This window comes from Anguilla anguilla, chromosome 13 (genome assembly GCF_013347855.1).
Source record: "Anguilla anguilla isolate fAngAng1 chromosome 13, fAngAng1.pri, whole genome shotgun sequence".
In the NCBI taxonomy this organism is placed as follows: domain Eukaryota; kingdom Metazoa; phylum Chordata; class Actinopteri; order Anguilliformes; family Anguillidae; genus Anguilla; species Anguilla anguilla.
Genome location: NC_049213.1, coordinates 17,705,972 through 17,733,939, shown reverse-complemented (window position 1 = coordinate 17,733,939; position 27,968 = coordinate 17,705,972). Strand labels below are relative to the sequence as shown.

General features: G+C 41.4%; 4 protein-coding genes and 1 pseudogene across 4 annotated transcripts; 4 read left to right on the top strand and 1 right to left on the bottom strand.

The window, feature by feature from the left end:
• Nucleotides 1-49: 49 nt before the first annotated feature.
• LOC118211662 (transcription factor HES-5-like) lies at nucleotides 50-1,530 on the top strand. The gene is made up of 2 exons (XM_035389046.1): nucleotides 50-165; nucleotides 278-1,530. The coding sequence occupies exons 1-2, from the start codon at nucleotides 103-105 to the stop codon at nucleotides 698-700; spliced, it is 486 nt and encodes a 161-aa protein (XP_035244937.1). The 5' UTR covers nucleotides 50-102; the 3' UTR covers nucleotides 701-1,530.
• Nucleotides 1,531-3,353: 1,823 nt separating this feature from the next.
• LOC118210855 (transcription factor HES-5-like) lies at nucleotides 3,354-4,514 on the top strand. The gene is made up of 2 exons (XM_035387314.1): nucleotides 3,354-3,517; nucleotides 3,630-4,514. Exons 1-2 carry the CDS (start codon nucleotides 3,455-3,457, stop codon nucleotides 4,047-4,049), a joined length of 483 nt encoding a protein of 160 aa, XP_035243205.1. The 5' UTR covers nucleotides 3,354-3,454; the 3' UTR covers nucleotides 4,050-4,514.
• A 4,058-nt stretch (nucleotides 4,515-8,572) lies between these two features.
• Nucleotides 8,573-10,156, top strand: LOC118210854 (transcription factor HES-5-like). Its single transcript, XM_035387313.1, has 2 exons — nucleotides 8,573-8,736; nucleotides 8,849-10,156. Exons 1-2 carry the CDS (start codon nucleotides 8,674-8,676, stop codon nucleotides 9,266-9,268), a joined length of 483 nt encoding a protein of 160 aa, XP_035243204.1. The 5' UTR covers nucleotides 8,573-8,673; the 3' UTR covers nucleotides 9,269-10,156.
• A 752-nt stretch (nucleotides 10,157-10,908) lies between these two features.
• LOC118210790 lies at nucleotides 10,909-15,420 on the top strand (annotated as a pseudogene).
• A 7,185-nt stretch (nucleotides 15,421-22,605) lies between these two features.
• Nucleotides 22,606-23,839, bottom strand: LOC118210851 (transcription factor HES-5-like). Its single transcript, XM_035387312.1, has 2 exons — nucleotides 23,745-23,839; nucleotides 22,606-23,611 (listed from the first exon to the last, which is right to left on the bottom strand). The coding sequence occupies exons 1-2, from the start codon at nucleotides 23,808-23,810 to the stop codon at nucleotides 23,201-23,203; spliced, it is 477 nt and encodes a 158-aa protein (XP_035243203.1). The 5' UTR covers nucleotides 23,811-23,839; the 3' UTR covers nucleotides 22,606-23,200.
• Nucleotides 23,840-27,968: the final 4,129 nt, after the last annotated feature.

Below are 27,968 nucleotides of genomic sequence, written 5' to 3'. Positions count from 1 at the left end.
CACACATTGGTATGGAGATTTGGGACTATAAATAAGAGAGGTGAAGCCAGCACAGATCACACTCACTCTACACAGAGACCTCTACAGCACAGACACACAGCCATGGCACCTACAGTACCTGCAGCACTGGCCTACTCTAAGGAGCACCTGATTCTGACCAACAAGGTAAATTGAGAACTTGATCTTTGAAGAAATACTTGTATCATTTTGCATTAGCTTTAGTCATGTTATATTCCAGATCCAGATTACTAACAGATATCCTGTTTTGTTCCTGCAGCCGAGAAAGCCGATGGTGGAGAAGATGCGCAGAGATCGTATCAACAGCAGCATTGAGCAGCTCAGGTCTCTCCTTGGACCAGCATTCCTGCAGCAGCAGCCAGACTCCAAGCTGGAGAAAGCAGACATCCTGGAGATGGCAGTTTTCTTCCTCGCACGGCAGCAGAAGCAGCCAGTGAGCAGCTCCTCCTCACCTGTCAGTCAGGGGTACTCCAGGTGTGTCCAAGAGATCAAGCATTTCCTGTCCAGGGAGGAAGTGATGCCGCAATCCCAGAGAAGACTCCTGAACCATTTCCAGAACCTGCCATCTTCCTCTGATATGACCAAGAGTCAGAGTGTGTTGCCTCAGCTGAACTCTCCAGCCAGACAGAACACCAGCAAAGAGGAGACTCCAGTCAAAGGCGCCCTCTGGAGGCCCTGGTAGAGTCCTGCAGACTCTCACTGGACACTCAGACTAACAGAATTGAAGAGGCTTGTCTAATATGGGCCTGGACAGTAATTCTCAGTGTGTATGATGTGTTTATCTTCCTCTTCTGCATGTGCAGGAGGTTAAATATATGCTCTTAGTGGAAAAAGAACTCAAATAACCGGAGCTGTTGCCAACTGATATAATGTGTTTCCTTTTCTTATCTATGACATTCTGAGAATATGTATTTTTCTTGAAGTCGGTTACATATTTTTCCTACAAAGGATTTTGTAAATTTACCAATATTTGGTTCTAAGTATTCTCAATATGTTCAACATGAAATGTTTAGATGAAATGTCTTCTGTGAACAGGGTTTACTCAGATTGTGTAGTGAGTCCTTTAAAATCCTTCAGTGAAGTAAATAATGATTGTTGCATGATCTATATGCATGGTGGGGAATGTTAAGTCATTCATAAAGATGAAACTGACATGTCAGTTTATTTGCTATTGTGATGTGAATTATAATATAATGTCACAGTTTAGTGTATGTTACACTGAAGTATAACTGTTCCCCGTATTGGTTGGTAAATGTCAGTCTTTGATCTGCCTTATTCTGCAGGTTGTTTATAAAGACTTTAAATCAGTGTAAACAAAACACTCTGTTAGGAGTGTCTTCGTGTTTTCAAGTAGGTGTGTGATAATATATCACAGGTTATATTTTATTGAAAATACGTAATGTTTCCTTCAACGAAGGCATATTCACATTTGTATTTGTTAAAGTACAATCTATTTATCTGAAACTTTTGAATGCAGAATTCTTTGAGGAATTAAAAAGAAATTATTAAACATATTGTGATTCTTCACTTCATTTCAAACTTAAACACACACAAAAACTGAAAAAGATCAATCGTTTCCACAGTCCTAACCTATGTGCAGCATCTAATTTAAGTATTCCCTTTTTCTGAGAAGCACCGAAACTTCAGCCAAGCCATTGAAACTATTCTCTTCCGCTTAGCAATAGGTTTTGCAAAACAGGTTAAATACATTTTTTTCTTTGTCTCATAAATGGATGAATCAAGAAAGATTATCAATGATTTTTAAAGACAGATAGACTACATTTCCAAAAGTATGTGGACACTTGAACATCACATTCACATGTACTTGTTGAACATCACATTCCAAAACCATGGGCATTAATATGGCGTTGGATCCCCCTTTGCTGCTGTAACAGTCTACACTCTTCTGGGAAGAAATTCCAGTAGATTATGGAACATGGTTGTGGGAATTCGCTTCGAATTCAGCCACAAGAGCATTACTGAGGTTGGGCACTGATGTTGGGCATAAGGCCTGGCTTGCAATCTGCATTCCAATACATCTCAAAGGTGGTTGATGGGGCAGAGGTCAGGGCTCTGTACAGGTCAGTCAAGTTCTTCCCCACAAAACCCAGCAAACCATTTCTTTATAGACCCTGCTTTGTGCTTGGGGGGAACTGTCATGCTGAAACAGGAAAAAGCCTTCCCAAAACTGTTGCCACAAAGATGAAAAGGTGGCATCCTATGACAGTGCCATGTTGAAAGTCACTGAGCTCTTCAGTACAACCCATTCTACTACCAATGTTTGTCAATGGAGATTGCTGGCTGAATGTTTGATTTCATGCACCTGTTAGCAATGGGTGTGACTGAAATTGCAAAGACCACTAATTAGAAAGGGTGTCCACAGTTTTAGAAATGGAGTGTATAATGTTAACATGTGTGTCACATGCCAGCGTGACACCCCTGGGAGGGAGATGCGGTAGTGCCGGGGAACGCCATTGGTTGCCGCATGGAGAGAGAGTGAGTGCACCAACACAAATCCGAAATCAAATAAACGGACACATTCACCCTTCCCCCTCACGGGTTCCAGGCAAAAACAATAAACTAAAACAACAAGCTAAAATAACGAAGAGAAAATAAAGTAAAACAGAGCGACAACTATTTCAGTTCCCCACTCTGTAGCTGGACTGCTTTCCAGCAGACCAGCTCCTCCTACTTTTCAGTGGCAGTTTACTTTTCCCTGTCTTATTAAAAAAAAACAAAAAAAGATATTTCCTGAAAAGCAGAAAATATTAAAAGAATACTCTAACCCATTCTAGACACAAATCATATACAATGTAAAGTGGTTCCCATATATACATGTATACTCAATAACATATTCATGGTTGAACAGCTGCACATATGTAAAGTCCGCAGCACATGCAGTTTTCTCTGAGGTCAAATCCATCTGAAAGCTGTAAAATGTGACTGACAGCGTAAATATGTGTGAGAGAGGTCTGCAGTAAAGAATGCAGATGTCATGCTGGATCATGGAACAGAGTAAAGTGTGATGCTGAAGATGTGTGTCAGTTCCACACGTGTACATTGGGATGATGAGCGTGTGCTCTGTCAGTATCATTGATCCTAACATCAGGCAGCAGATCTGCTCTCTCAAGGGTCACCATATTCCCAGATTCTCTCAGCTCTCTGTGACTCTCTCTCCCTCACCCCCACCCCTCCACCTGTTCCCCTGAGACACAGCCATTGTCCCCCAGCAATAAGCACTTCATTCAGCATGTGACAGCCACGCACGCCTCATTGTCCTCACAAGCTCTCCCATTGGCTACACACTGTGGGAAAGTCCAACAAGAGCAAGACCCACACATTGGTATGGAGATTTGGGACTATAAATAAGAGAGGTGAAGCCAGCACAGATCAGACTCACTCTACACAGAGACCTCTACAGCACAGACACACAGCCATGGCACCTACAGTACCTGCAGCAATGACCTACTCTAAGGAGCACCTGATTCTGACCAACAAGGTAAATTGAGAACTTGATCTCTGCAGAATTGTTTATGTAATTTTTCATTATCTTCAGTCGTGTTGTATTCCAGATCCAGATTATTAACAGATTTCCTGTTTTGTTTGTGCAGCTGAGAAAGCCAGTGGTGGAGAAGATGCGCAGAGATCGTATCAATAGCAGCATTGAGCAGCTCAAGTCTCTCCTTGGACCAGCATTCCTGCAGCAGCAGCCAGACTCCAAGCTGGAGAAAGCAGACGTCCTGGAGATGGCAGTTTTCTTCCTCAAACGACAGCAGCAGCCAGTGAGCAGCTCCTCCTCACCTGTCAGTCAGGGGTACTCCAGGTGTGTCCAAGAGATCAAGCATTTCCTGTCCAGGGAGGAAGTGATGTCGCAATCCCAGAAAAGACTGCTGAACCATTTCCAGAACCTGCCATCTTCCTCTGATATGACCAAGAGTCAGAGTGTGTTGCCTCAGCTGAACTCTCCAGCCAGACAGACCACCAGCAAAGAGGAGACTCCAGTCAAAGGCGCCCTCTGGAGGCCGTGGTAGAGTCCTGCAGATGCTCACTGGACACTCAGACTAACAGAATTAAAAAGGCCTGTCTAATATGGGCCTGGACAGTAATTCTCAGCTTGTAGGAAGTGTTTATCTTCCTCTTCTGCATGTGCAGGAGGTTAAATATATGCTCTCAATGAGACAGAATAAGGCTAACCAGTGTTGGTTCTAACTGAAAGATTGTATTCAGAATTCTCCTTTTCTTCTCTAGGACATTCTGAGAAAGTGTATTTTTCTTGAAGTCAGTTATATATTTTTCCTATAGAGGATTTAAAAATTTTAATTTGTTACAAAAACATGTTCAATGCTTTTTTTTAAAAAGCATCTATGATTATTATTACTCAGATTGAGTATTATTTTTCCACTGTGGATATTCTGCACTTAATTTACTGGATTATGAGGTGTATGGTTCAGTACAACACAAAATGTAACCTTCCGTGAAGGAAAGATGAAATCTTGTAGCATGTAATGTTTCCTTCAACGAAGGCATATTCACATTTGTATTTGTTAAAGTACAATCTATTTATCTGAAACTTTTGAATGCAGAATTCTTTGAGGAATTAAAAAGAAATTATTAAACATATTGTGATTCTTCACTTCATTTCAAACTTAAACACACACAAAAACTGAAAAAGATCAATCGTTTCCACAGTCCTAACCTATGTGCAGCATCTAATTTAAGTATTCCCTTTTTCTGAGAAGCACCGAAACTTCAGCCAAGCCATTGAAACTATTCTCTTCCGCTTAGCAATAGGTTTTGCAAAACAGGTTAAATACATTTTTTTCTTTGTCTCATAAATGGATGAATCAAGAAAGATTATCAATGATTTTTAAAGACAGATAGACTACATTTCCAAAAGTATGTGGACACTTGAACATCACATTCACATGTACTTGTTGAACATCACATTCCAAAACCATGGGCATTAATATGGCGTTGGATCCCCCTTTGCTGCTGTAACAGTCTACACTCTTCTGGGAAGAAATTCCAGTAGATTATGGAACATGGTTGTGGGAATTCGCTTCGAATTCAGCCACAAGAGCATTACTGAGGTTGGGCACTGATGTTGGGCATAAGGCCTGGCTTGCAATCTGCATTCCAATACATCTCAAAGGTGGTTGATGGGGCAGAGGTCAGGGCTCTGTACAGGTCAGTCAAGTTCTTCCCCACAAAACCCAGCAAACCATTTCTTTATAGACCCTGCTTTGTGCTTGGGGGGAACTGTCATGCTGAAACAGGAAAAAGCCTTCCCAAAACTGTTGCCACAAAGATGAAAAGGTGGCATCCTATGACAGTGCCATGTTGAAAGTCACTGAGCTCTTCAGTACAACCCATTCTACTACCAATGTTTGTCAATGGAGATTGCTGGCTGAATGTTTGATTTCATGCACCTGTTAGCAATGGGTGTGACTGAAATTGCAAAGACCACTAATTAGAAAGGGTGTCCACAGTTTTAGAAATGGAGTGTATAATGTTAACATGTGTGTCACATGCCAGCGTGACACCCCTGGGAGGGAGATGCGGTAGTGCCGGGGAACGCCATTGGTTGCCGCATGGAGAGAGAGTGAGTGCACCAACACAAATCCGAAATCAAATAAACGGACACATTCACCCTTCCCCCTCACGGGTTCCAGGCAAAAACAATAAACTAAAACAACAAGCTAAAATAACGAAGAGAAAATAAAGTAAAACAGAGCGACAACTATTTCAGTTCCCCACTCTGTAGCTGGACTGCTTTCCAGCAGACCAGCTCCTCCTACTTTTCAGTGGCAGTTTACTTTTCCCTGTCTTATTAAAAAAAAACAAAAATTAAATTAAATGCAACTCAAATAAATAAACATGCTCCTGGTCTTGGCCCTGAACTGTGGAGAACAACACACCTTTAAGCACTTGGGCTGATTAGCTAACGCAGCCCAGGTGCGTGTGCTCTCTCCACCAGCCGGCGCAACTGAGATCAATCAGCCACTCTGGTGGACCAAATGCCACAATATGTTATACTTTCCAACAGTTAAATTTAAACTGTTCAACCACTTGCAGGTTCTCATATAATCAGCCAGAAGATTAAAATCCAGGTTATTTTACTCTGCATTGCATCTGCATCAATGAGTTTCAGAACTATGAGGGCAATTAGGACTAAGCATTGGAAACACAGTATACAGCATCAGTGTGGCAGAAGACTATGAGAAGTTTGCCTGGACTTGTCTCACTAACTGTAGTCCAGATGGTCTCAGTGGGAGGAAGGTGCCCCTCTCCATCACTAGGAGATCAAACCCTGTGGATAATGTGATGTGTAATGAGACACACTTCTTTTGTTCCCCCATAGAACACAGTGAATAGAGAGAGTGTGGGAAACAGAGTCAGATTCAGTCACAGAGCCCCACTGGGTCAATGGATACTGGGAGCTGCACCCCGAGACTACAGGACTCAGGGTTATACTGTATGTGAACAGTCTCACTCCAGAACATTCTTTAGGGTGGTTTACATCTGCAGATAAATATATTCCATGTTTAGGGACCAGTTGTAATAATATAAAGTGATGGGTACCCTGAAAGAATTGAAAGAAATACTTTTAATGGGTTAAGTAAAATTTAATTTACAATGTAATATGACTGTTAATAAGCATCATTCACCTATTCTAGAATGTACCTATCATAGCAGATATTTCAAATGGAATATTTAAGATGATCATGCATTGTCTATAGTGGGTTGTTACTTTTATTTCTTGGGGTCTGACATCCATAAAAATACCTATGGCTAGACCGCGTTGTCTCTCTATACTATACATATTACTATCGTATAGTAATATGTTTGTGAGAAAGAATATTGTTAGTTATACTTTTTTGATTTTTATTTCATGTGGTTGTTTTGTCTGCAAGTGGCTTATCTGTTGTGATGTTTTTGTGTGGACCCCAGGAAGAGTAGCTGATGTTCTGCATCAGCTGATGGGGATCCTAATAAAATCCTAAAATCCTAAATCTCTGAGTGCCTTGCTTATCTGGCCCCTGGTTGAGTATTATTTAACTTGTAGTATTTACCCCCCAGGGTCCTGTTGAAGGCTGCTTGTGGACAGATGAATTAGCATTTAAAAAGGCACACTTATACTGTTCAATAGGATGATCTTAATGGACGAAGTGTGGGAAAGCTCTAGAGAGTAGACTCCCAGTTCCAGTGTCATTAACATCCTCAATCCCAGCAGTGGCTGGACAACTGGGCCACTGCTGGGCTACTATGGAATATATTGATAAGCACCACTGAAATTATGGATTTTCTCTCCCAGTGGGAAGGCACATTTACAACCACAATGCATAGGCGATGGCATTGTTACAAAAGTAAAACTTATTTTTTGGAGGCAGGAGTGTAGTTAATTAAGTTTATCTTTATTTAAAAACAAAACAGGTTTTCACATACAAATTACTTAAAATATGAAATTACAATAAAAATTAAACTTATATGTGTATTATATGTGAAACAGAATATATCTTCCAGTCAGTGTCAGTTTCAGTCACTGATAATCCTTCCTTCCAGATGGTCTGTGACGTCAGGCTGTGTCTGTCCTACAGCACAGAGCCAATAGCCATCACTAATGGCCCATTCAGTGCATGGAGCAGCTTTTGTTGTGCATTGATCCCAGCACACAGGACTTAGTGTGGGAAACACAGATCAGCTCTCTACTCACACTGACCACCAGCCACAAGACTGAGAACACATCTGTGACATCTGGTCTCACACCACTGACTGTCCACTGTCCACTAGCAGAGCAGAAGAGATGTTGGAATAATGTATTTCCAGCCAGTGATACATCACTCTTTGATATATGGCTCTTATACATTTACACATTATAAGTGTCTCAGAACTTTTAGTTTTGTTTAATTTTCACATTCAGTGTCATCAAATGTTTTATCAATGACATTTGCAATCGGGAAAGATATTTCCTGAAAAGCAGAAAATATTAAAAGAATACTCTAACCCATTCTAGACACAAATCATATACAATGTAAAGTGGTTCCCATATATACATGTATACTCAATAACATATTCATGGTTGAACAGCTGCACATATGTAAAGTCCGCAGCACATGCAGTTTTCTCTGAGGTCAAATCCATCTGAAAGCTGTAAAATGTGACTGACAGCGTAAATATGTGTGAGAGAGGTCTGCAGTAAAGAATGCAGATGTCATGCTGGATCATGGAACAGAGTAAAGTGTGATGCTGAAGATGTGTGTCAGTTCCACACGTGTACATTGGGATGATGAGCGTGTGCTCTGTCAGTATCATTGATCCTAACATCAGGCAGCAGATCTGCTCTCTCAAGGGTCACCATATTCCCAGATTCTCTCAGCTCTCTGTGACTCTCTCTCCCTCACCCCCACCCCTCCACCTGTTCCCCTGAGACACAGCCATTGTCCCCCAGCAATAAGCACTTCATTCAGCATGTGACAGCCACGCACGCCTCATTGTCCTCACAAGCTCTCCCATTGGCTACACACTGTGGGAAAGTCCAACAAGAGCAAGACCCACACATTGGTATGGAGATTTGGGACTATAAATAAGAGAGGTGAAGCCAGCACAGATCAGACTCACTCTACACAGAGACCTCTACAGCACAGACACACAGCCATGGCACCTACAGTACCTGCAGCAATGACCTACTCTAAGGAGCACCTGATTCTGACCAACAAGGTAAATTGAGAACTTGATCTCTGCAGAATTGTTTATGTAATTTTTCATTATCTTCAGTCGTGTTGTATTCCAGATCCAGATTATTAACAGATTTCCTGTTTTGTTTGTGCAGCTGAGAAAGCCAGTGGTGGAGAAGATGCGCAGAGATCGTATCAATAGCAGCATTGAGCAGCTCAAGTCTCTCCTTGGACCAGCATTCCTGCAGCAGCAGCCAGACTCCAAGCTGGAGAAAGCAGACGTCCTGGAGATGGCAGTTTTCTTCCTCAAACGACAGCAGCAGCCAGTGAGCAGCTCCTCCTCACCTGTCAGTCAGGGGTACTCCAGGTGTGTCCAAGAGATCAAGCATTTCCTGTCCAGGGAGGAAGTGATGTCGCAATCCCAGAAAAGACTGCTGAACCATTTCCAGAACCTGCCATCTTCCTCTGATATGACCAAGAGTCAGAGTGTGTTGCCTCAGCTGAACTCTCCAGCCAGACAGACCACCAGCAAAGAGGAGACTCCAGTCAAAGGCGCCCTCTGGAGGCCGTGGTAGAGTCCTGCAGATGCTCACTGGACACTCAGACTAACAGAATTAAAAAGGCCTGTCTAATATGGGCCTGGACAGTAATTCTCAGCTTGTAGGAAGTGTTTATCTTCCTCTTCTGCATGTGCAGGAGGTTAAATATATGCTCTCAATGAGACAGAATAAGGCTAACCAGTGTTGGTTCTAACTGAAAGATTGTATTCAGAATTCTCCTTTTCTTCTCTAGGACATTCTGAGAAAGTGTATTTTTCTTGAAGTCAGTTATATATTTTTCCTATAGAGGATTTAAAAATTTTAATTTGTTACAAAAACATGTTCAATGCTTTTTTTTAAAAAGCATCTATGATTATTATTACTCAGATTGAGTATTATTTTTCCACTGTGGATATTCTGCACTTAATTTACTGGATTATGAGGTGTATGGTTCAGTACAACACAAAATGTAACCTTCCGTGAAGGAAAGATGAAATCTTGTAGCATGCATATGCTCAGTGAAGGAAATATTTGTATAATTCTTAAAATGTACATGGTAAGAGTTAGTTTGTGGTACTTATCTGAATAATCACACAACAATTGCATGTCATTACATGCACTTAAGTATAATTCTTCTCATTATGGTTGAGAGCCATTACTGTGTTAATGGTTTCTGTATTGCTTGATCTTTAATACAGGTCTTTAATGAAGGCACTGTTTGGTGTGTTCTCCTGCCTTCAAGTTGCCTTCAAGCAATAGCAGTGAAAAGTTTTCATCGTTTATGTTTTGCAGAGAATATTTTTTGTTGCCTTCTGTGATGGCACGTTTACATGTAGATTTTTCTGGGAAAATTGTGGATTTATTTGCATGAAACATTTTCATACAAGCGTTGTTTCAGAAAAGAAAAATAAATGGTCAAAAATACCTTGTTTTCTTCCTTAATTCAAACTGACACCAAAAAACAGAAAACAGAAATGATTCTTGGCTAGTTGCAACATCTAAATGAAGTACTGGAATTATTCTGTAACACCTGTTATTTTTCAAATTAATCAAAGTAATAAACTGTTGATAAATTACGCATACATTTAAAATTCTGTCATCATATTTGCATGTTTTTCCATTTCTTCAGAGGCTTTTGCACACAAGTCAGATATCATCAGTATTTCACTGTTTTTGTGAACAGGGCAGCAGAGCAGCAGGGAAACAATGATTACAGAACTGGGTGAACACTGAAGTTCACTCTCAGAAACTGAGGTACCTTGTTATTTTAGGAACACATTTCCTAATGTACCCTAAAAGTGCAAAAATGATCTATTTGAAAAGGGTATAAATTAATTATGTATTGCTAGCTAGGGGAAGAGTTTTATGTACCTGAACGATACTGCCCAAGTGACAAGTGTGTGTGCCCTTTAAGCACTTTTTTGTACACTTTGTTCTGAGAGTGACACACGCCAGTGTGATAATCCTTGGGAGGGAGATTCGGCAGTTCCGGGAACCACCGTTGGTTGCCGGTTGGAGAGAGAGCGCGCTCCCACAGAAACACAAAATAAAATAAATACCCATCTTCACCCTTCCCCATCACGGGTTCCAGGCAAAAACAATAAACTAAAACAACAAGCTAAAGTAACAAAGACAAAAGAAAGTAAAATGGCGCGACCACTTTCCCGTGCGCCGCCCGTAGCTGGCCTGCCTTCCAGCCGGCGCCAGCTACTCCAACTTCTCAGTGGCGGATTACTTTCTTTTTTTTTTTTGCTCGAACCAAGCTCCAAGATATAAAGAAACTAAAATAATAAATGCACTCTCGGTGTGAACTCCTGGTCTCGAGCCCGAACTGTGAAGAGCAGAACACCTTTAAGCACCTGGGCTGATTAGCTAACGCAACCCAGGTGCGTGTGCTCTCTCCACCTGCCGGCGCAGCCGTAAGTAATCCGATTCTCCGGCGGACCGAATGCTACAGTGTTGTAGGTTCGATTTTCAGGAGGGATATTATCACTGTACCTTTTAACAATGCATGTAACCTCATAAGTAACTATCCAGCATTATCAATGGATTCTGTGTGAAAAGATTGTAAGCTGTGTCAGTTGCTTTTTATAAGACTAGGATATTTAAATTACTAAAATATTGCATGCGTTACACACCATTGTTACACACAGTGTATCATCGTGCATTATGGGTAATAACAAATGCCAGGTCACTTAACCATCATTGCCTCCTTTATCAGAGGGTGGGTCTAACTACTCTAAACAATCGCAGATTGTGTTATGGGTACTTCATTTACAAAGATATTTTAAGTAAACCTCCAAATTATCTGCTAATTTGACAGACAATAGAAGTACTTTTAATCTGTGTTCCAATTCTATTTTGCTTCTTAAATAATTATTTTTTCATAATTCAGAAATATGACTTTTAATTACAATATATGCTTATCTTGCAACATGCTGCAAAAAAACAAATAGGCCTAAAGACTGACAGTCCTGTTACTTTGGCAGAATTCAAAGATTCGGCTGAAAGCACATTAACTGGGATAGGATCATGATTCTAACAACCAAATGAAGTGATATTTAGCCTGTGGAATTTTTCATTGTATTATCCAATCATTTGTGTTTTTAAAAATATGTATTGTATTTTATTCAGGAGACACTTGTAAAATATTTATTTATTTCAATGAGGCATTCCTAGTAAGATGAAGGACAAATTATTAAGCATAAAAGGTACATTTTACCTTCTGGCAGGACTGTGTTTTCCACAAGGATATACAATCGTAAAAGTGAAATGTCAGTCTTTATGTGTCTTAGGAAACGCGTGTCACAAAAGATAATGTTAAGCCAGGGTTTAAAATGCAATTCATGTATGTGTAGCAGTCGTGGATGTGTGGCCAGCCTAGACTTGTCTCACTAACTGTAGTCCAGATGGTCTCAGTGGGAGGAAGGTGCCCCTCTCCATCACTAGGAGATCAAACCCTGTGGCTAATGTGATGTGTAATGAGACACACTTCTTTTGTTCCCCCATAGAACACAGTGAATAGAGAGAGTGTGGGAAACAGAGTCAGACTCAGTCACAGAGCCCCACTGGGACAATGGATACTGGGAGCTGCACCCAGAGAGTACTTCATACAAACATTACAAACCAATATTATATTTCATAAGCACTATTAATGTTCAAACATTGGTTTCAGAATGAATTCTTAAGATTTACCAGATCCATTTCAAAAGAAAACTTGAACTGACTTGACTTTGTCCACCTTGAAACAGTTAATAGTAAAGCATTCGTTGAAAAAATACTGAACTTGGTGCTGTTGTTATTAGCTTGTTGTTTCTCTTCGCTCTGATGTCCACGAAAGCAACTACTACTGCTGGACCTCATTGTCTCAGTGCCTTGTTTAAATGGCGCCTGATTGAGGATTATTTAACTTGTAGTATTTACCCCCAGGGTCCTGTTGAAGGCTGCTTGTGGACAGATGAATTAGCATTTAAAAAGGCACACTTATACTGTTCAATAGGATGATCTCAATGAACGAAGTGTGGGAAAGCTCTGGAGAGCAGAGTCCCAGTTCCACTGTCATTAACATCTTCAATCCCAGCAGCAGCTGGACACAGGTAGGCCTCTACACTGGAATATTAAGGAATATATACATACATTAGTCTGATGAAATCATGGTAAATATGTTCCAAAGCAAATAGCCAATAAAAATATCCATTAAGCAAAGGCGATTCTAAGGAGGGTACATTCGAATGAAAACGGTCGTTTCAGAATATCCATTTAAAGCAGCAATAGTTTTGGTCTTTGAATTAATGGTAGACTTGCAAGCATAATGTTTGTGGTCTGATTTCTAGAACTGTACATTACAGTTACTGTAATTGCCCTGAGCCTATTCAGTAAATTTAAATTGATCAACTGGATAAAAAAAACCATAAGTGAAAATCACCTCTCCTATTCGCAGTGCAGAAGAGTGTATGTACTAAGAATACAGGATATAATGATTGTAATCATTAATGTGTAAATCTTACTCCACATAAAAGTTACTGGTGAATTTATCTAAAAAAATAATTCTTCCAAAAATGTAGATTTCTGTAGATTTGATGTCCATGTGGGCTTTTGCTGCTGTACTTGAATTTCCGTAGTGAAACAGTAATTTGAAAGAACTGATTTTTTTAAAAACATCAATGCTATCCAAACAGCACTGAATGAGGGCAGCTACTTTGCAAATTAATAATCATAGTTATGTTTTTTAAGCATGTGAGACCAAGTTGAAGTTAATATTCTCTTTTGAGCATAAATCATAGATCTTCATGTTGTGTTTTGCTATTTGATGCACAACATGTTAAATTAAACAGGAAATATGGGCTGGCCAAAGTCAGTTTCAGTCACTGATAATCCTTCCCTCCAGATGGTCTGTGACGTCAGGCTGTGTCTGTCCTACACCACAGAGCCAATAGCCATCATTAATGGCCCATTCAGTGCATGGAGCAGCTTTTGTTGTGCATTGATCCCAGCACACAGGACTCAGTGTGGGAAACACAGATCAGCACTCTACTCACACTGACCACCAGCCACAAGACTGAGAACACATCTGTGACATCTGGTCTCACACCGCTGAGTGTCCACTGTCAACTAACAGAGCAGAGGAGATGTTGGAATAATGTGTTCATAGCCAGTGATATATCACGCTTATCCATTAAGACTACACATATTTCCTGAACTTAGGCCTATAGCTTCGTCTCATTTGCACAGTCAGTGTTATGAACATTTTTTTTTTTTTAAATGTCATCAAGAAATGTAATTTCCTGGCATTTGCAATCATGGAAAAATATTACCAGAAACACAGAAAATGTGACTACTAATGAATAGTACTCCTTTAGACACTGAGCATAGACAGTGATAGCCAAAACATCAATTTCTTTTATTTTTAAAATATGAATCCCAAATATGCACAATCAATAAAATATTGATGGTTGAAAAGCTCTAAGTGTGAAGTGTGAAGCACCTGCAGTTTTCTTTGAGGTCAAATCCATCTGAAAGCTGTAAAATGTGACTGACAGTGTATATATGTGTGAGAGAAGGCTACAGTGAAGAATGCAGATGTCATGTTGGATCATGGAGCAGAGTAAAGTGTGATGCTGGAGATGTGTGTCAGTCCCACATGTGTACATGGAGATGATGAGCTTGTGCTCTGTCAGTATCATTGATCCCAACATCAGGCAGCAGATCTGCTCTCTCAAGGGTCATCATATTCCCAGATTCTCTCAGCTCTCTGTGACTCTCTCTCCATCACCCCCACCCCTCCACCTGTTCCCCTGAGACACAGCCATTGTCCCCCAGCAATAAGCACTTCATTCAGCATGTGACAGCCACACGTGCCTCATTGTCCCCACAAGCTCTCCCATTGGCTGCATACTGTGGGAAACTCCAACAAGAGCAAGACCCACACATTGGTATGGAGATTTGGGACTATAAATAAGAGAGGTGAAGCCAGCACAGATCAGACTCACTCTACACAGAGACCTCTACAGCACAGACACACAGCCATGGCACCTACAGTACCTGCAGCAATGACCTGCCCTAAGGAGCACCTGATTCTGACCAATAAGGTAAATTCAGAACTTGATCTCTGAAGAAATGCATATGTCATTTTTCATTAGCTTCAGTCATGTTGTATTCCAGATCCAGATTATTAACAGATTTGCTGTCTTGTTCGTGCAGCTGAGAAAACCGATGGGGGAGAAGATGCGCAGAGATCGTATCAACAGCAGCATTGAGCAGCTCAAGTCTCTCCTTGGAGCAGCATTCCTGCAGCAGCAGCCAGACTCCAAGCTGGAGAAAGCAGACATCCTGGAGATGGCCGTTTTCTTCCTCACACGTCAACAGCAGCAGCAGTCTGTGAGCAGCTCTTCTAGTGGCCAAGAAATCAAGCATTTCCTGTCCAGGGAGGAAGTGATGTTTCAGTCCCAGAAAAGATGAACCATTTCCAGAACCTGCCACCTTCCTCTGATGCAATCAAGAGTCAGGGCGTGTTCCCCCAGCTGGGCACACAACCAGAAAAGAGGAGACCCCAGCCAACAGTGCCCTCTGGAGACCCTGGTAGAGTCTTACAAACTGTCACTGGGTACTCAGTCAAACAGAATTTAAGAGACCTATCGAAGGTGGGCCTGGACAGTTATTCTCTGTATGTAGAAATTCTCCCCAACTACTTGTGCAGGAGGTTGAAGATATGTTCTCAATGAGAAGGTGTAAGACTATCCAGTATGAGTGTTGCTAAATGTCTAGCATATCTTTTTCAATCTCTTCTTTGTTATGAAGTTCTTTCCATTGTATTTCATCCACTAAGGATTTGTTCAATACTAAAGGTGTTCTTCTATGAAGATTATGTTTCCATATTTGGATCATTTTAAATCTTATTTTCATTTGAATTTTATGAAATGTAACCTTATTTGACAGAATAATGGAATCTTGTAGCATGTGCTTTGTGCGGGAAAGACTGATATCTGTCTGTTTTACTATAATGATATGGATTACAGCATGGTATAAAAGATGTGTATATTACACTGACCTATGATTATTGTCACAGTTATTTGAGAAATGTGGAAGTGTTAACGTTGCCTGTATTTATAAAGGCCTGCAACATTGTATTGTACACTCTATTAAGAGTGTGTTCATGTCTTGGAGATGTCTTCAAGCAAAGGTAGTGGTTTTTTTAAACTGAAAATAGATTACATTATCATCTGCAATGATATGGAATTTTTTACTTTATGTGTATTTTGTGACTACAAATTATGTTTAGTTCTGTTTTAAACTGAAATATTATTGATGCGTCAGCAGTCTCACAGCTGTTTAAAGGCTGGAGCTGTCTGCATCGATATGTCTTCTATAAAGTCTTTTAATCAATGTGTACTGGACATTCTATTAGGAGTGTCATCTTTTGGAGATGTCTCCAAGCAATTGATGTGGTGATCCACCACTGTTTAAATTTTACTGGGAATATGTTGTCACCTTCTATGAAGGGATTTTGATTTTTGGATTTATTTCAAGAATGACTGATTCATTTGTTTAAAAATTGTAACAGCAATATTTAAGGAAAATAAATGTTCAAAAAATATGTTTTTTCCTTGCATTCCTTGTTACCACTGTTCAGCATTTCAAACTCAAACACACCATTTAAATAAGCAATATTAAATGAGAGGGACTGCTGTTATACTTGGTTTGGTTGTGGGCAAGAGGCCACAGGCCAAGTCCCAAAGATAATCCGTAAAGAGTTTTAACTAAATAGGCTAAATAAATTTACATTCATCTAAAAAAAATAATGATATCAGTATTGTACTATCTGAGTCAGCAAGTACACATGGAGTTATGGCTCTTAGAACTGTGCCACAGAGAATGTTCATAAGCAGAATTCCAAGGTATTGTATTGTGATGTTACAAGTGGTATTGTTATGCTTACTGAAGGCATTGTTTGCCTCAGTGCAGAGTATAAGAATTCCTGCTCTCTCTTAGCTATGCCAGTGATGGACAAAGACATTCAAACACAGGGAGTTTGTGAACAGGCAGAGATGAACACAGAGTATGAGGAGGTCCATGCACAGGCAGAAGAAGAAAGAAAGGCAGCACAAGTTGGGGAGGAGGCGCCACCCGTAGCTGAACAGGCCTTACAAGGACAAAGTGAAGTCATTTTTCTCCAAGAGCAGCTAGAAGGCAAAACTGTGAAGAGAAAGTCTATAAATGACAGGCTAGGCAAGATAATATCTTACGTTAAGGAAAATATCCACGTGGCAGACGAGGGCGAGGCGCTAGCAGCTACATCTGCCAAATTTGCGGACTCTAGGAGGAAAGAGGGAGACAGCGCTCAGTGGCGACTGCAGGACGAGCTGGCTGACACGCAGAGGAAGCTGGCGATGTGCGAGGCGCGGCTGGAGCTCAACACCCGCCGCCGCAGGGACATGCTAAAGGAGAAGCTGTCCATGCAGAAGGAGATGGAACGGCTCGAGGGCAAGCTGAAGGAGAGCGAGGAGAAATACGTGGAGACGCAGCGCAACATCCACCAGCTGAAGAGCGCCTGGGAGAACATGCAGCTCGAGGAGAAGGACTTCTTCAGGAGGCTGTATAAGCTTGTGTTAAAGGGCCTGGGAATGGAAAACACCATAAAGCAGCTGAGCGAATCTGTGAAATGCCTGGAGTTTGACAGCACCAAACTGCACGTACCTGCAGACAAACAGCAGACCAAGCCAATGGCAGCGCAGGACGAAGTGGCTGAAGAGGCCCCAATAGAGGATGTTCAAGATTCTGAGTGTTAAAAAAGAGCTGTGTAATAGCCATTAATAAATCACATTCTAAAGTGGATCTTTCTAATGTCATATTTCTGTCATGATGTTCTTAAATGTATACATTAAAGACAGGTGTATACTTGAAAAGAACTCAGCCAAAACTGAACTACAGCCAAACATGGCACTGCAAATGTGTGTACACTTACTGCGGCTTCAAACTGTTCATTTAGTAACACTCCACACCAGTGAGGGGTGCAGATTCAGATCATGCGGTTGTGATAACCATGGGAAACATGGAATTGACACCATTTGGTGCACCAAACACAGAAACCAACAATGGCTGCGGTGAAGAAGCAGAAACTCTGTCAGATAGAGGTTGATGATTTAATAAAAAGTCTCTTTAGTTTATTTAGCACTGCAACAAACCAAAGAAGAAAGAGGAAATGGTATATTTATCCCCGCAATCAGAGTAGGAAATGGGATGCAGCCAATGCAGGCACCCTTGTGATATTTTAGACCAATTGTAGGCAATATCTGTCCATCTGCGAACATTTTGACTAGTTCGGCCAGCAGAGACGTGCACACCAAATGTGTCATTCAGGTCATTTAGTTTGTATGAGCTATCCAAAGTCTGTTTTCACTGCAAGTATACTCCCACCTTGACCCATAAAGCACACCGACTAGCAGTTCAAATCCGTCTCATTACAGTTGCTCACGACAGACGAGTGAATATATTATATTTTAAGTATGTTTTTTAATGTTTAATTGTGTTAAGCTAAGGTTCCGAAACAATTTCAGTTTTCTGGAGCAAGTATTTGCGCAGTAGCAACAATGCACTCCTTTAAAAATTCGCCTTCGGAATACGGTCTTTTAGCTATCAGTTCACTCACCACGTAACTTGCCTCTGAGACACAGCCCAGCTCCTTTTCAGGCCGCAGGATAAGACACTTGTTGTGCAGCGACAACGCCTTGATTTTCTCCACTCGCACCATTCCTTCAGGAGTAACATATATTGCATGTCTGCAGGTGTCATGTCTCTCGAGATTGCGCTTTTTGAGAACGACAACAGCTTCTCCACAAATTAAACAAACGGGCTTGCCCATCACTTCCACAAAAAAGCAATCCTCCGTCAATTTCCCTTTAAAAACGCGACCTTCGGCATCAACTTTTCTTCGCTTTGCCATTTTCACCAATTAAAAAGTAGCCTACACTTGAGATATGACTATTTGAGGGCTTGCACGAGTGACGTTGCTAGTTTTTAATAGGATGATGAAACTGTTGCCTTTTTCCTATCTTTCGTATTTCTTAATCTTCGAGGGCAACGTTTTATTTTGTTTTGCAAATTGCTGTTATGTTATACCGACTTTTGTTTGTTTTTCAAAACAGGAAAAATATACTAGCTATATCAAATTTCGGGAACATCCAGCGGGCCGTGTGATATTGACTAGAGGGCCATTCCCCACCCCTGCAGTAGAGCTCTGGTCTTCTGTCAGATAAAGAGTTTGTGATCTTATCTATATGGCTCTAATGACCCATGCGATGATGTAGCCACTGTCGCACACACTCCCCATCTGTACAGGAGTGTGTATGTGTGTGTGAGTGAGAGTAAGTGCATGTGTGTGTGTGTGTGTGTGTGAGAGAGAGAGAGAGAGAGACAGACAGACAGACAGACAGACAGAGAATGGAGTGTTCCCAGGAAATAAAACTGCTGGCCTGATTGTGGTGTTTATCAGTCTGTTCCACTGTAAGGATGATTGCTCCTCCCTCTGGGCGAACACACAGCCAGTTACCCGTGAGATAACGGATGACTCTCCCATTGTTGTGAAGGCCACGCGCACAGTGCTGTGAGTGTGGGAACCATAATCCTGGATGGGCCCCATGGCTTTGTAATGCTAATCTCCAGCTATAAATGAGGGAGAGGGGGCCCTGCCGCAGATCACAGTCAACCTCCTCACACTCTGATAGCCTCACTGATACCAGTATGGCTCCAAGCTCCCCCAGCAGTGACTACACAGGCCTCCAGCACTCCCACAGAGAAAATAAAACAGTAAGTTTTATCATGATTATGAAAATCAAACTGAGATCATTGCTAAGTGCTAAGTGTTATGTGCTGAGCAGCAGTCACTGAACAGCATGAACAGCAGCATCGAGCAGCTCAGGATCTTGCTGCAGGAGGAGTTCCACAGGGGAGACCCCAACGGCAAACTGGAGAAGGCCGACGTCCTGGAGCTGCAGGACATACACAGACACATGCACATCACGCCCACACCACACACACGCAAACATGCACACTACCGGTGAATGTTTAGAGTACTTGCATGGGCACAGTATCCATGACTACAGTCATGTTGTATTTAACAGTTTGTGAGCGCAGACAGAGTGGAGTGGAGCACAGTGGTCTCACTGTCACACGTGTGAGGTCACTTCCACTCAGGGGTTCCCACACTCTGTCTCTCCCCTTTCAGCCACAGGACAAAAGAAGTGTGCCGCACCAATTCCCCCATGGGGCAAAAGTGGCAATTCCGACGCCTTTGACCCCATGCCTCAAGAAATATCTCTCTGGGGGGCAGAATAGGAATTGGTCTGTCATTTATAATTGACATGTGACTGATACTGCAAAGCAAAAGGTCACTGAGCATGGAAATACTCATCTGTAACTCTCAAATCAAATTGTGGTTGCCATTTGCACAAGATTTTTAATGCTCTATAGACTGCTGTATTAAAGCCTATCTAACCCATATGTTGGAAAAAAATTAATAAATAAAGGACATTTTTACAGGGTACCCTCATTACAGTTAAATATGCTCAGTATTACTGGACTATTTTTTACAGTTCACAATAGTTAGACGGGTATGTGACGTCGATTTCCAGTGCAGCTATTATTATATAATTATTTTAATATGCACAATAATCTGAAAAAATGCCTTCTTGTGATTGAGGCAGTTTTCACGGCCTATTGCTTGTATTCCATCATAGATCATATTGCCTGCCATTATGATAAATATAACAAATATGATGAAATAATAATGCATGTGCATTTTTATCAACAGTAAAACTTGGTTGTATGAACTTACATTCATCAAAGAGTGTATTTTCTTCAATAGTATGAGTCTGCAGTAGCAAATGACTGAGAAAATGTGGTTTGTAGTGGAGGGGTGATTCACGTGCAATTCACACTAACACGCCACTACCGATGGCAAATCTTTCCTGTTTCCTGTGAAAAGTTATTGCCCCTGTGATCTCCCTTGTCTTGTCCCTATTTCAGCCTTTTTTAACTGTGAAAACATTCTCATTTTAATTCACATTAAAAGTGATCATTTTCACATTTTGTTAATTTGTTGTATGTCTCATTGCTGCTGTCTCAATGGAAAACCAATAAATACAATGTTTTTAAAAAGGCAGAGTTATATCACACCCACCCGTCGACTTGTTAGGACATCCTGCCTGTGGTGCTGGCGAATGTTTTTTGATTCCCAGAGGCGGGAGCTGTAGCCCTTCACACAGGTGCCAGTCTTTCTTCTTCCAGCTCCAATCATCCCCAGCAGACACACTTCACACCCCTGCCACTGCAGGCATGCCCTCAGGCGACGACTGGCTCAATTCAGAGCAAAGCGATTAAGGTTATCTTCCGTGACCCTGCTCTCTGGTGAGCTGCAAGGTGTGGGAGAGCACACTGTGTTTGAACTCCAGGCCTTCGGATGGCAAAGTCAGGGGCTCATCATCATCATGACATCATCAAAACTTCAGGCATCCAGTGCAACCAATCCAAGCCCACATACATCTGCAAATAAACATTGCTTGTTAATATAATTTCTGGGTGAAGTTGAATGTTTTATTATTGGGTGTGTGGGTCCCAAATGTTCAATGCTGTTCAATAATTTCAATTATTTAAATGTCACAGTTCAAAGAAGAACTACAATAATATCAGAATTATTTTTTGTCGAGAAATTCTACAGGAAGGGTTAAAACTTGCTTGCTCTTTTGTTTAGTTATGCAGTTTAAAAGAAACCCTCCTTATTTTTTTTACAAAAACAAAATCTCTCTCTTTCTCTTACATACATGCAATTGAACTCATAACACATATTTCAGCACTCTCTTCTGCACTAATCTGCTGCTGCCCCCTTGTGGTGAAATGAGCTAATCACCCCCTTCAGGACAGCAGTCTTTCATCTGCTACTTTCCTCATGCCCATTTGTACAGGCTATTTCCTGATTTAATCTGCAGCCCTATGTCTGAGCCTTTAGCTGCACTACTGAATTGGCATGCTTCCACGAACAGCCAGTTGACTGGTTTGGGTCAAATTAAGCAAATTTAAAGGTACATTTTAAGCATTTCTGCACGATCTGCTGTAAGGTGCGCTCATGCATTAAATGTATCTTAAGATATCTTCATTTATCTTAAAACATGTTTGCATTAGAAAGCATTACCATGAATCTAATTTATATCACATTTAACTCCTTTGCACATTAATACATGTGTAAATACTCTAAAAATGTGTAAATGCTAAACAAAGTGGAAACAAGAAAAAACATGGCTGCCACAGGCCTACCCAATGACATTTCTAAATAAGAGCATCCAAACAGCTGTGGAAGCAACTGTACATGTCATTTGAGCTCCATTACCAACTGAGACACTTGGGAGTCTATGAATGGCAACTTTCATAAAATTCAGGGCCTTATACATTTGATGCTATTTGCACCAACGTCAATACTGTTCTCAAAATGACAATTAGAGAGCAAAAACATATTTTTAGATAATATGGGCAATTGGTAAATGGACTGCATTTATATAGCACTTTTATCCAAAGCGCTTTACAATTGATGCCTCTCATTTGCCAGAGCAGTTAGGGGTTAGGGGTTAGGTGTCTTGCTCAAGGACATTTCGACACGCCCAGGGCGGGGTTTGAACCGGCAACCCTCCGACTGCCAGACAATCAGTCTTACCTCCTGAGCTATGTCGCAATTATAATACTAAATAATTAAGTTTATGTGGGAAACCTCAATTAGGCTCTTTATGATGTCATTTCAGACAGGAAAGAGACAGGTGAAAGGAGCAAATGAAAGGGTATGCAACTGAGTAACATTTTACCTTTAACATTTTATTAAGGCATAGTGAAGATCACAAAATGTTAACAAATAATTTAACCACACAGTGGTGTCAGCAATAAAATGAACACTGGTCTTTTACACAAAGAAATGGTTTCATAAAATGGGTGAATTTCAGGGATGTGAGTTTGCATTGCAAACAGCTTTAAAATTTACACAGTAACTTGAACATTGTGTTCTTATGCAACAACACACTTCTGATAAAGGGTACTATCAGCATAGGTCTGTTAGACACTGAAAGCATAGGCCACTGATACATATGTAACTTGAATCAAGCTTTTCATTGAACCAAAAAAGCTTTCTCCAAATGTAAAAATAATTTACAAAGCAATTCAAATCATACTCAGTACAAATATTAACAATGAAGAATATTGTAAATTTATATTTCAGGCACCTTGAGAGTCATCAAGTGCCTTTCTAGTTTACAAAGCAGGTAAGCTCTACCAGGTAAGTCTGTACAGTCCAGTCTTTAACAGGTGCACCAGTATGGACTATTTAGATATGTCAGTACAGACCCTATTAGGCAATCAATGAAGACTCACATACATCAGTACAGACTCTACCAGATATGTCTGTCACAGTCTTTTTCTGATGTGCCTGTACAGACTCTACCAGGGCCTCCATACGGTCATCTGGGTGGTTGTGTCTTGTTTTGCTGGGATCAGGCTGTGTTTTGGAATGACTGGAGATTTCGGGTGGAACTCCTGGGTGTCTCTCTGGGTGTCATGGAAACGGTGTAGCTGCTGGAGCGGCACTTCTCTCTCAGAGCTCGCCGACAGGAAGTGCAGGGTGTCCCTCCAGCACTGAGAGTGACCCTCACTGTGAGCCCTCTGACTGACTGCAGCCCCACGCCGCAGTCTCTGCTTCAGGAAGCTGACCGCCAGCTCCAGGACGTCGGCCTTCTCCAGCTTGCCGTTGGGGTCTTCCCTGTGGAACTCCTCCTGCAGCAAGATCCTGAGCTGCTCGATGCTGCTGTTCATGCGATCCCTGCGCATCTTCTCCACTGCAGGCTTTCTCAGCTGTGGAGAGAGAGAGAGAGAGAGAGAGAGAGAGAGAGCAGCTCTGTCAGTGACCGCTTCTCAGCATATAACAATTAGTAGGCAAAATCATCTCAGTATTCAGTTAGATTTTCATAATGATAATGAAACTTACTTTTCTTTTTTCTCTGTGGGAGTGCTGGAGGCCTGTGTAGTCACTGCTGGGTGAGCTTGGAGCCATACTGGTATCAGTGAGGCTATCAGAGTGTGAGGAGGTTGACTGTGATCTGCGGTAGGGCCCCCTCTCCCTCATTTATAGCTGGAGATTAGCATTACAAAGCCATGGGGCCCCTCCAGGATTAGGGTTCCCACACTCACAGCACTGTGCGCGTGGCCTTCACAACAATGGGAGAGTCATCCGTTATCTCACGGGTAACTGGCTGTGTGTTCGCCCAGAGGGAGGAGCAATCATCCTTACAGTGGCACAGACTGATAAACACCACAATCAGGCCACTGCTATTTTATTACCTGGGAACACTCCTTTCTCAGCCTCAGACACACACACACACACACACACACACACACTCTGCACAGATGGGGAGTGTGTGAGACAGTAGCTACATCACTGCATGGGTCATTTGAGCCATATAGATAAGATCCTAGACTATTCACCTGACTGAAATCATCGTCAAAGTTCTCATTCTGCCCATTGTTTCCCCTTCTACTCAAACACCCATAATCAAAACACAGACTCACGCATGCACATGCACACATGCGCAAACACACACGTGCGCGCACACACTCTCTCTCAGGCACACAGACACACACGTGCACATACACACTCACACACACACATTTCTGCGGGGGACTGCCAATTAAATGCAATTATCCAGCCCCTTCAGTGACGGCACACTCCCATTGTTGTCCACCCTGAGAATATTGAGTGGTGAAAGAGTGGATAGTGTGGGAAACCTGGGAGGACTCCTGCTCACACGTCCTCTCATCAATAGAGCCCCCCCCCCCCCCCCTCCCCCCATCCACACCCCCACAGACACACACACACACACAGTTGAGATCAGAAGCACCGACACACCCTAGAATGAGTGTGTGTTCACTCTGCGGCCCCCACCCATCACCTGCTCTCTGTATCTCCGGAGAACTAATCTTTCTGTGATTACACCGCTGTCCTCACCCGACTGCCCCACCCTCTCTGGTTTTTTATGGACTGCAGAGCCGCTCCAACATCTGCCACTAGCTGAAATCTGGAGTTATAAACAAGAAGATGACAGAATACTATAATGCTGACAGCAATATATTGGTTTAATAGAAGATTTCTTTTTCTGTGGGAGCCATTATTGTTGATAGAAAAAACACAAGACACTCTTATAATTACATCTTCTACTAATGGTTATGATAATTACTACTGTTACTGTTCTTGTTGCTTTACTTGGTACAAAATTCTACCACATTTTTTACAATGCTGCAGTAAGGTTGTGTATAGTAGTAATAAATAACACTATGGCTACTTTTTTTTAGGTTTCTGTTTTTATAACCCACAATTTCGAACTTTCCTTCTACTCAGTTATGAATAGGTCCAGATCATACATAGACTTTTTTGCCACAGGGAAGAAGTTTCAGCTGTGTCTGTGAGCCTACAAAATCAGAAAATGTATATTTTCCCACAAAAGGTATGCTAGTATGCTTTAGCAAACGGTAGTTTTGTAACTTGGTCATCAAAGTTGACCTGAATTCTGAGTTTTGGTAAAAGTAAAACAAAACATAACAAACTTTCAAATTTAGAGCCTTGTTTTTCCACACATCTCTATATTGCATATCCATTTTGGAGACCTGCGTGAAAATAGATCTTCTGCAGTTTGAATTTTTTGTAATCTAAATAATATCAAATAATGGTTCCAGCATCTGCAGAGATATAGGAGAATAACTGCATATACTGTACAAATCAATAAATGCATAGGTTATAATTTTATTATAGCCAAAATTTTAATCAAGTGAAAATTGAATTACTTGGGGAACATACAATAACATCCAGTGTTTACAAAGGCAGATGCCAGAGGTCCATTTTGGAGGGAAAACACCACTTCACTTCTCTTTTTGTTCTGTGCTCAGAGCCTGTATAGTATCCCAACAGTGAATTGGAACACACTATACTGATAAAAAGACATCATCTGGGTATTAAGGCATTCCAATGAATACATTCTTTTCATTCATGAAGAAAAGCCACATACCCCCCCCCCCCCCCCCTCCCTCCCCATCCCACACACACACACACACACACACACACACACCAAACAACTCCAGCTGCCCTGGTGTTTAAACACCGCAAGAGAACCACTCGACTAGCCAGTCAGGAATGTGTGGGAGCTCGGACCTGCACCGCTTTCCCACAATTCGTGCCCATTCATATTGTCCCAAAACAAGTGTGCCCCGGTTGCCCCGAGGCCTGCATTGTGTCTCTCCCTCAATAGGCCATCTGGACATCCGCTGCACGAGCCAAGCCCGCTTGCGCGCTTCGCACACCTTAGTAGAGGGCACAGGGAGATGGAGCTGGATAATCTCTCCTTAAAAACACGTGGACTTGATACTGTTTGTCTTAATTTGGATGAATGAGAATGAATAAATTAATCAAAATACTGGTAAAGAAAACAATATCCTGAAATGTAGACCAGCCCATGGTACCGCCGGTATAGGCCGATATTAATATGTAGGTATATATCACACTTAACACAAAAAAGCGATAAGCTATCAACATTGTTTTGTCTCTATGTATTTGCATTGAGCAGGTGGTTAGGCTGAATTGTGATATTGAAAACAATGATTATGGTTACTGAGAAGAGAAATAAGGATCTTTTAAATGAGGTGAAAAATGCTTAAAAGGTACCTCCATCTCACAAAAAAACATGACCTGACCACACACATATCACAGCATTCCAAACAGGGCCTTCTTTAATGGTAGCAGTGAGCATTGAACAGTTTCCCGCCTCTTTTCTCCCTTTCAAGGCTTTAATGTGAGCATGAAGATCATGTGATACTGGAATGCCATTGAAGAGCACACAGATAGGGAGAATAATTCAACCTTCCCACGGGGAGTCAGGAACTTCCCAGGTCCCACGCGAGTGCCCGGGTCACGCTTATGCCAGTGCTCATATTCCATTCAATGCTACACACCTGCCCCTCTGTATAGGACCATGCATGGCAAGCCACACCAAAGCCTGTTTAGCAGCATTCAAAGCAAGAAGTGTGGGAAACATAGCTCAGGTGGAGACACACACATTTCAGTGGTGTAATCCCTGGGTTTATAGGACAATAAAACATAGACAGGTAGAGCCTACATTTTAAGCCATAGGGGGACTAGACTAGAGTGTGTAGTGAATTCATATGGTTGTTGGGGGAACTGTAGAACCTGGTGTTAGTACACACTAACACATGGCTTTGTAACTATTATTTGTTGAATTTCATGATACCACCTATTCTTTTTGGGGGGAAAGACTGGATTTGATTGACCTGGTAATGTTTATTTTAGGGTAAATGTTTGTTTGAAATTATATTAATAAATATTACATTTATGAGGTTAAATTATTAATAAGACTGTTAATACGACACTAAACATTTAATTACTCCTGCTGGGAAACAGAAAAATGGGTTGTACAGCAGCCATACTTTAATACAGCAAGTTTCTCTGAAGATAACTAGATATTTGACTTGTGAAAATCCATTCGTTTTTATTAGGCATAGGAGGCATTCTGCCCATAAGCGTAAACACGAGCCCAGAACACGCGGAATATCTAACGCTGAATATTGAGGCGGTATGGTGAAGGGTGTCCGCAAAAAAACGCGTTGTTATGCTTGCCTTTGATGACAGCAGTCAGCACCTACTTAAGATTCCCGCGCGCAGAAGGCAGCTGCTCTTTTGAGCCGACGGATGTCGTCTTTTAAAAGGAGCCCTGGAGACCGCGATGCCCCAACTTTCCCACACACCACATTCAATACCAGCACAATGGAAGTGTGCCGTGTTCAGTGTAGCATTCGCAGTGGTGCTATTTAGTAGCCTATCCACTTCCCAGTTGGACATCTGGAAAAAGTATCAGGTTGGTGCAAGTTTCCCCCACCTTTTATCATCTAAAAACACCTCCTGTTCCAGATGCAGTATAGACTAGCCCTTGCATCAAATGTTGTGTTTGTTTTGATATGATATGATTAATCGTGGGATGAAAATGTTTGACATTTTATTTATGTAAAACAGATTATTGGCATAATCTGTTTTACATTTAAAACAGTTGATTCAACTAATCAGTAACAAATCAAATCCATACCATCGTCGTATAATTATGGGCTATAGGCCTAACTTAAATTGATTTAATTAACATCACACATTTTCGGT

Bases quoted from the DNA above. Each gene is read 5' to 3' on its own strand.
- LOC118211662 (XM_035389046.1), top strand. From the start codon at position 103: ATGGCACCTACAGTACCTGCAGCACTGGCCTACTCTAAGGAGCACCTG. The intron at 166-277 runs GTAAATTGAGAA...TTGTTCCTGCAG, and splicing joins ACCTGATTCTGACCAACAAG to CCGAGAAAGCCGATGGTGGA.
- LOC118210855 (XM_035387314.1), top strand. From the start codon at position 3,455: ATGGCACCTACAGTACCTGCAGCAATGACCTACTCTAAGGAGCACCTG. The intron at 3,518-3,629 runs GTAAATTGAGAA...TTGTTTGTGCAG, and splicing joins ACCTGATTCTGACCAACAAG to CTGAGAAAGCCAGTGGTGGA.
- LOC118210854 (XM_035387313.1), top strand. From the start codon at position 8,674: ATGGCACCTACAGTACCTGCAGCAATGACCTACTCTAAGGAGCACCTG. The intron at 8,737-8,848 runs GTAAATTGAGAA...TTGTTTGTGCAG, and splicing joins ACCTGATTCTGACCAACAAG to CTGAGAAAGCCAGTGGTGGA.
- LOC118210851 (XM_035387312.1), bottom strand. From the start codon at position 23,810: ATGGCTCCAAGCTCACCCAGCAGTGACTACACAGGCCTCCAGCACTCC. The intron at 23,612-23,744 runs GTAAGTTTCATT...CTCTCTCCACAG, and splicing joins CCCACAGAGAAAAAAGAAAA to CTGAGAAAGCCTGCAGTGGA.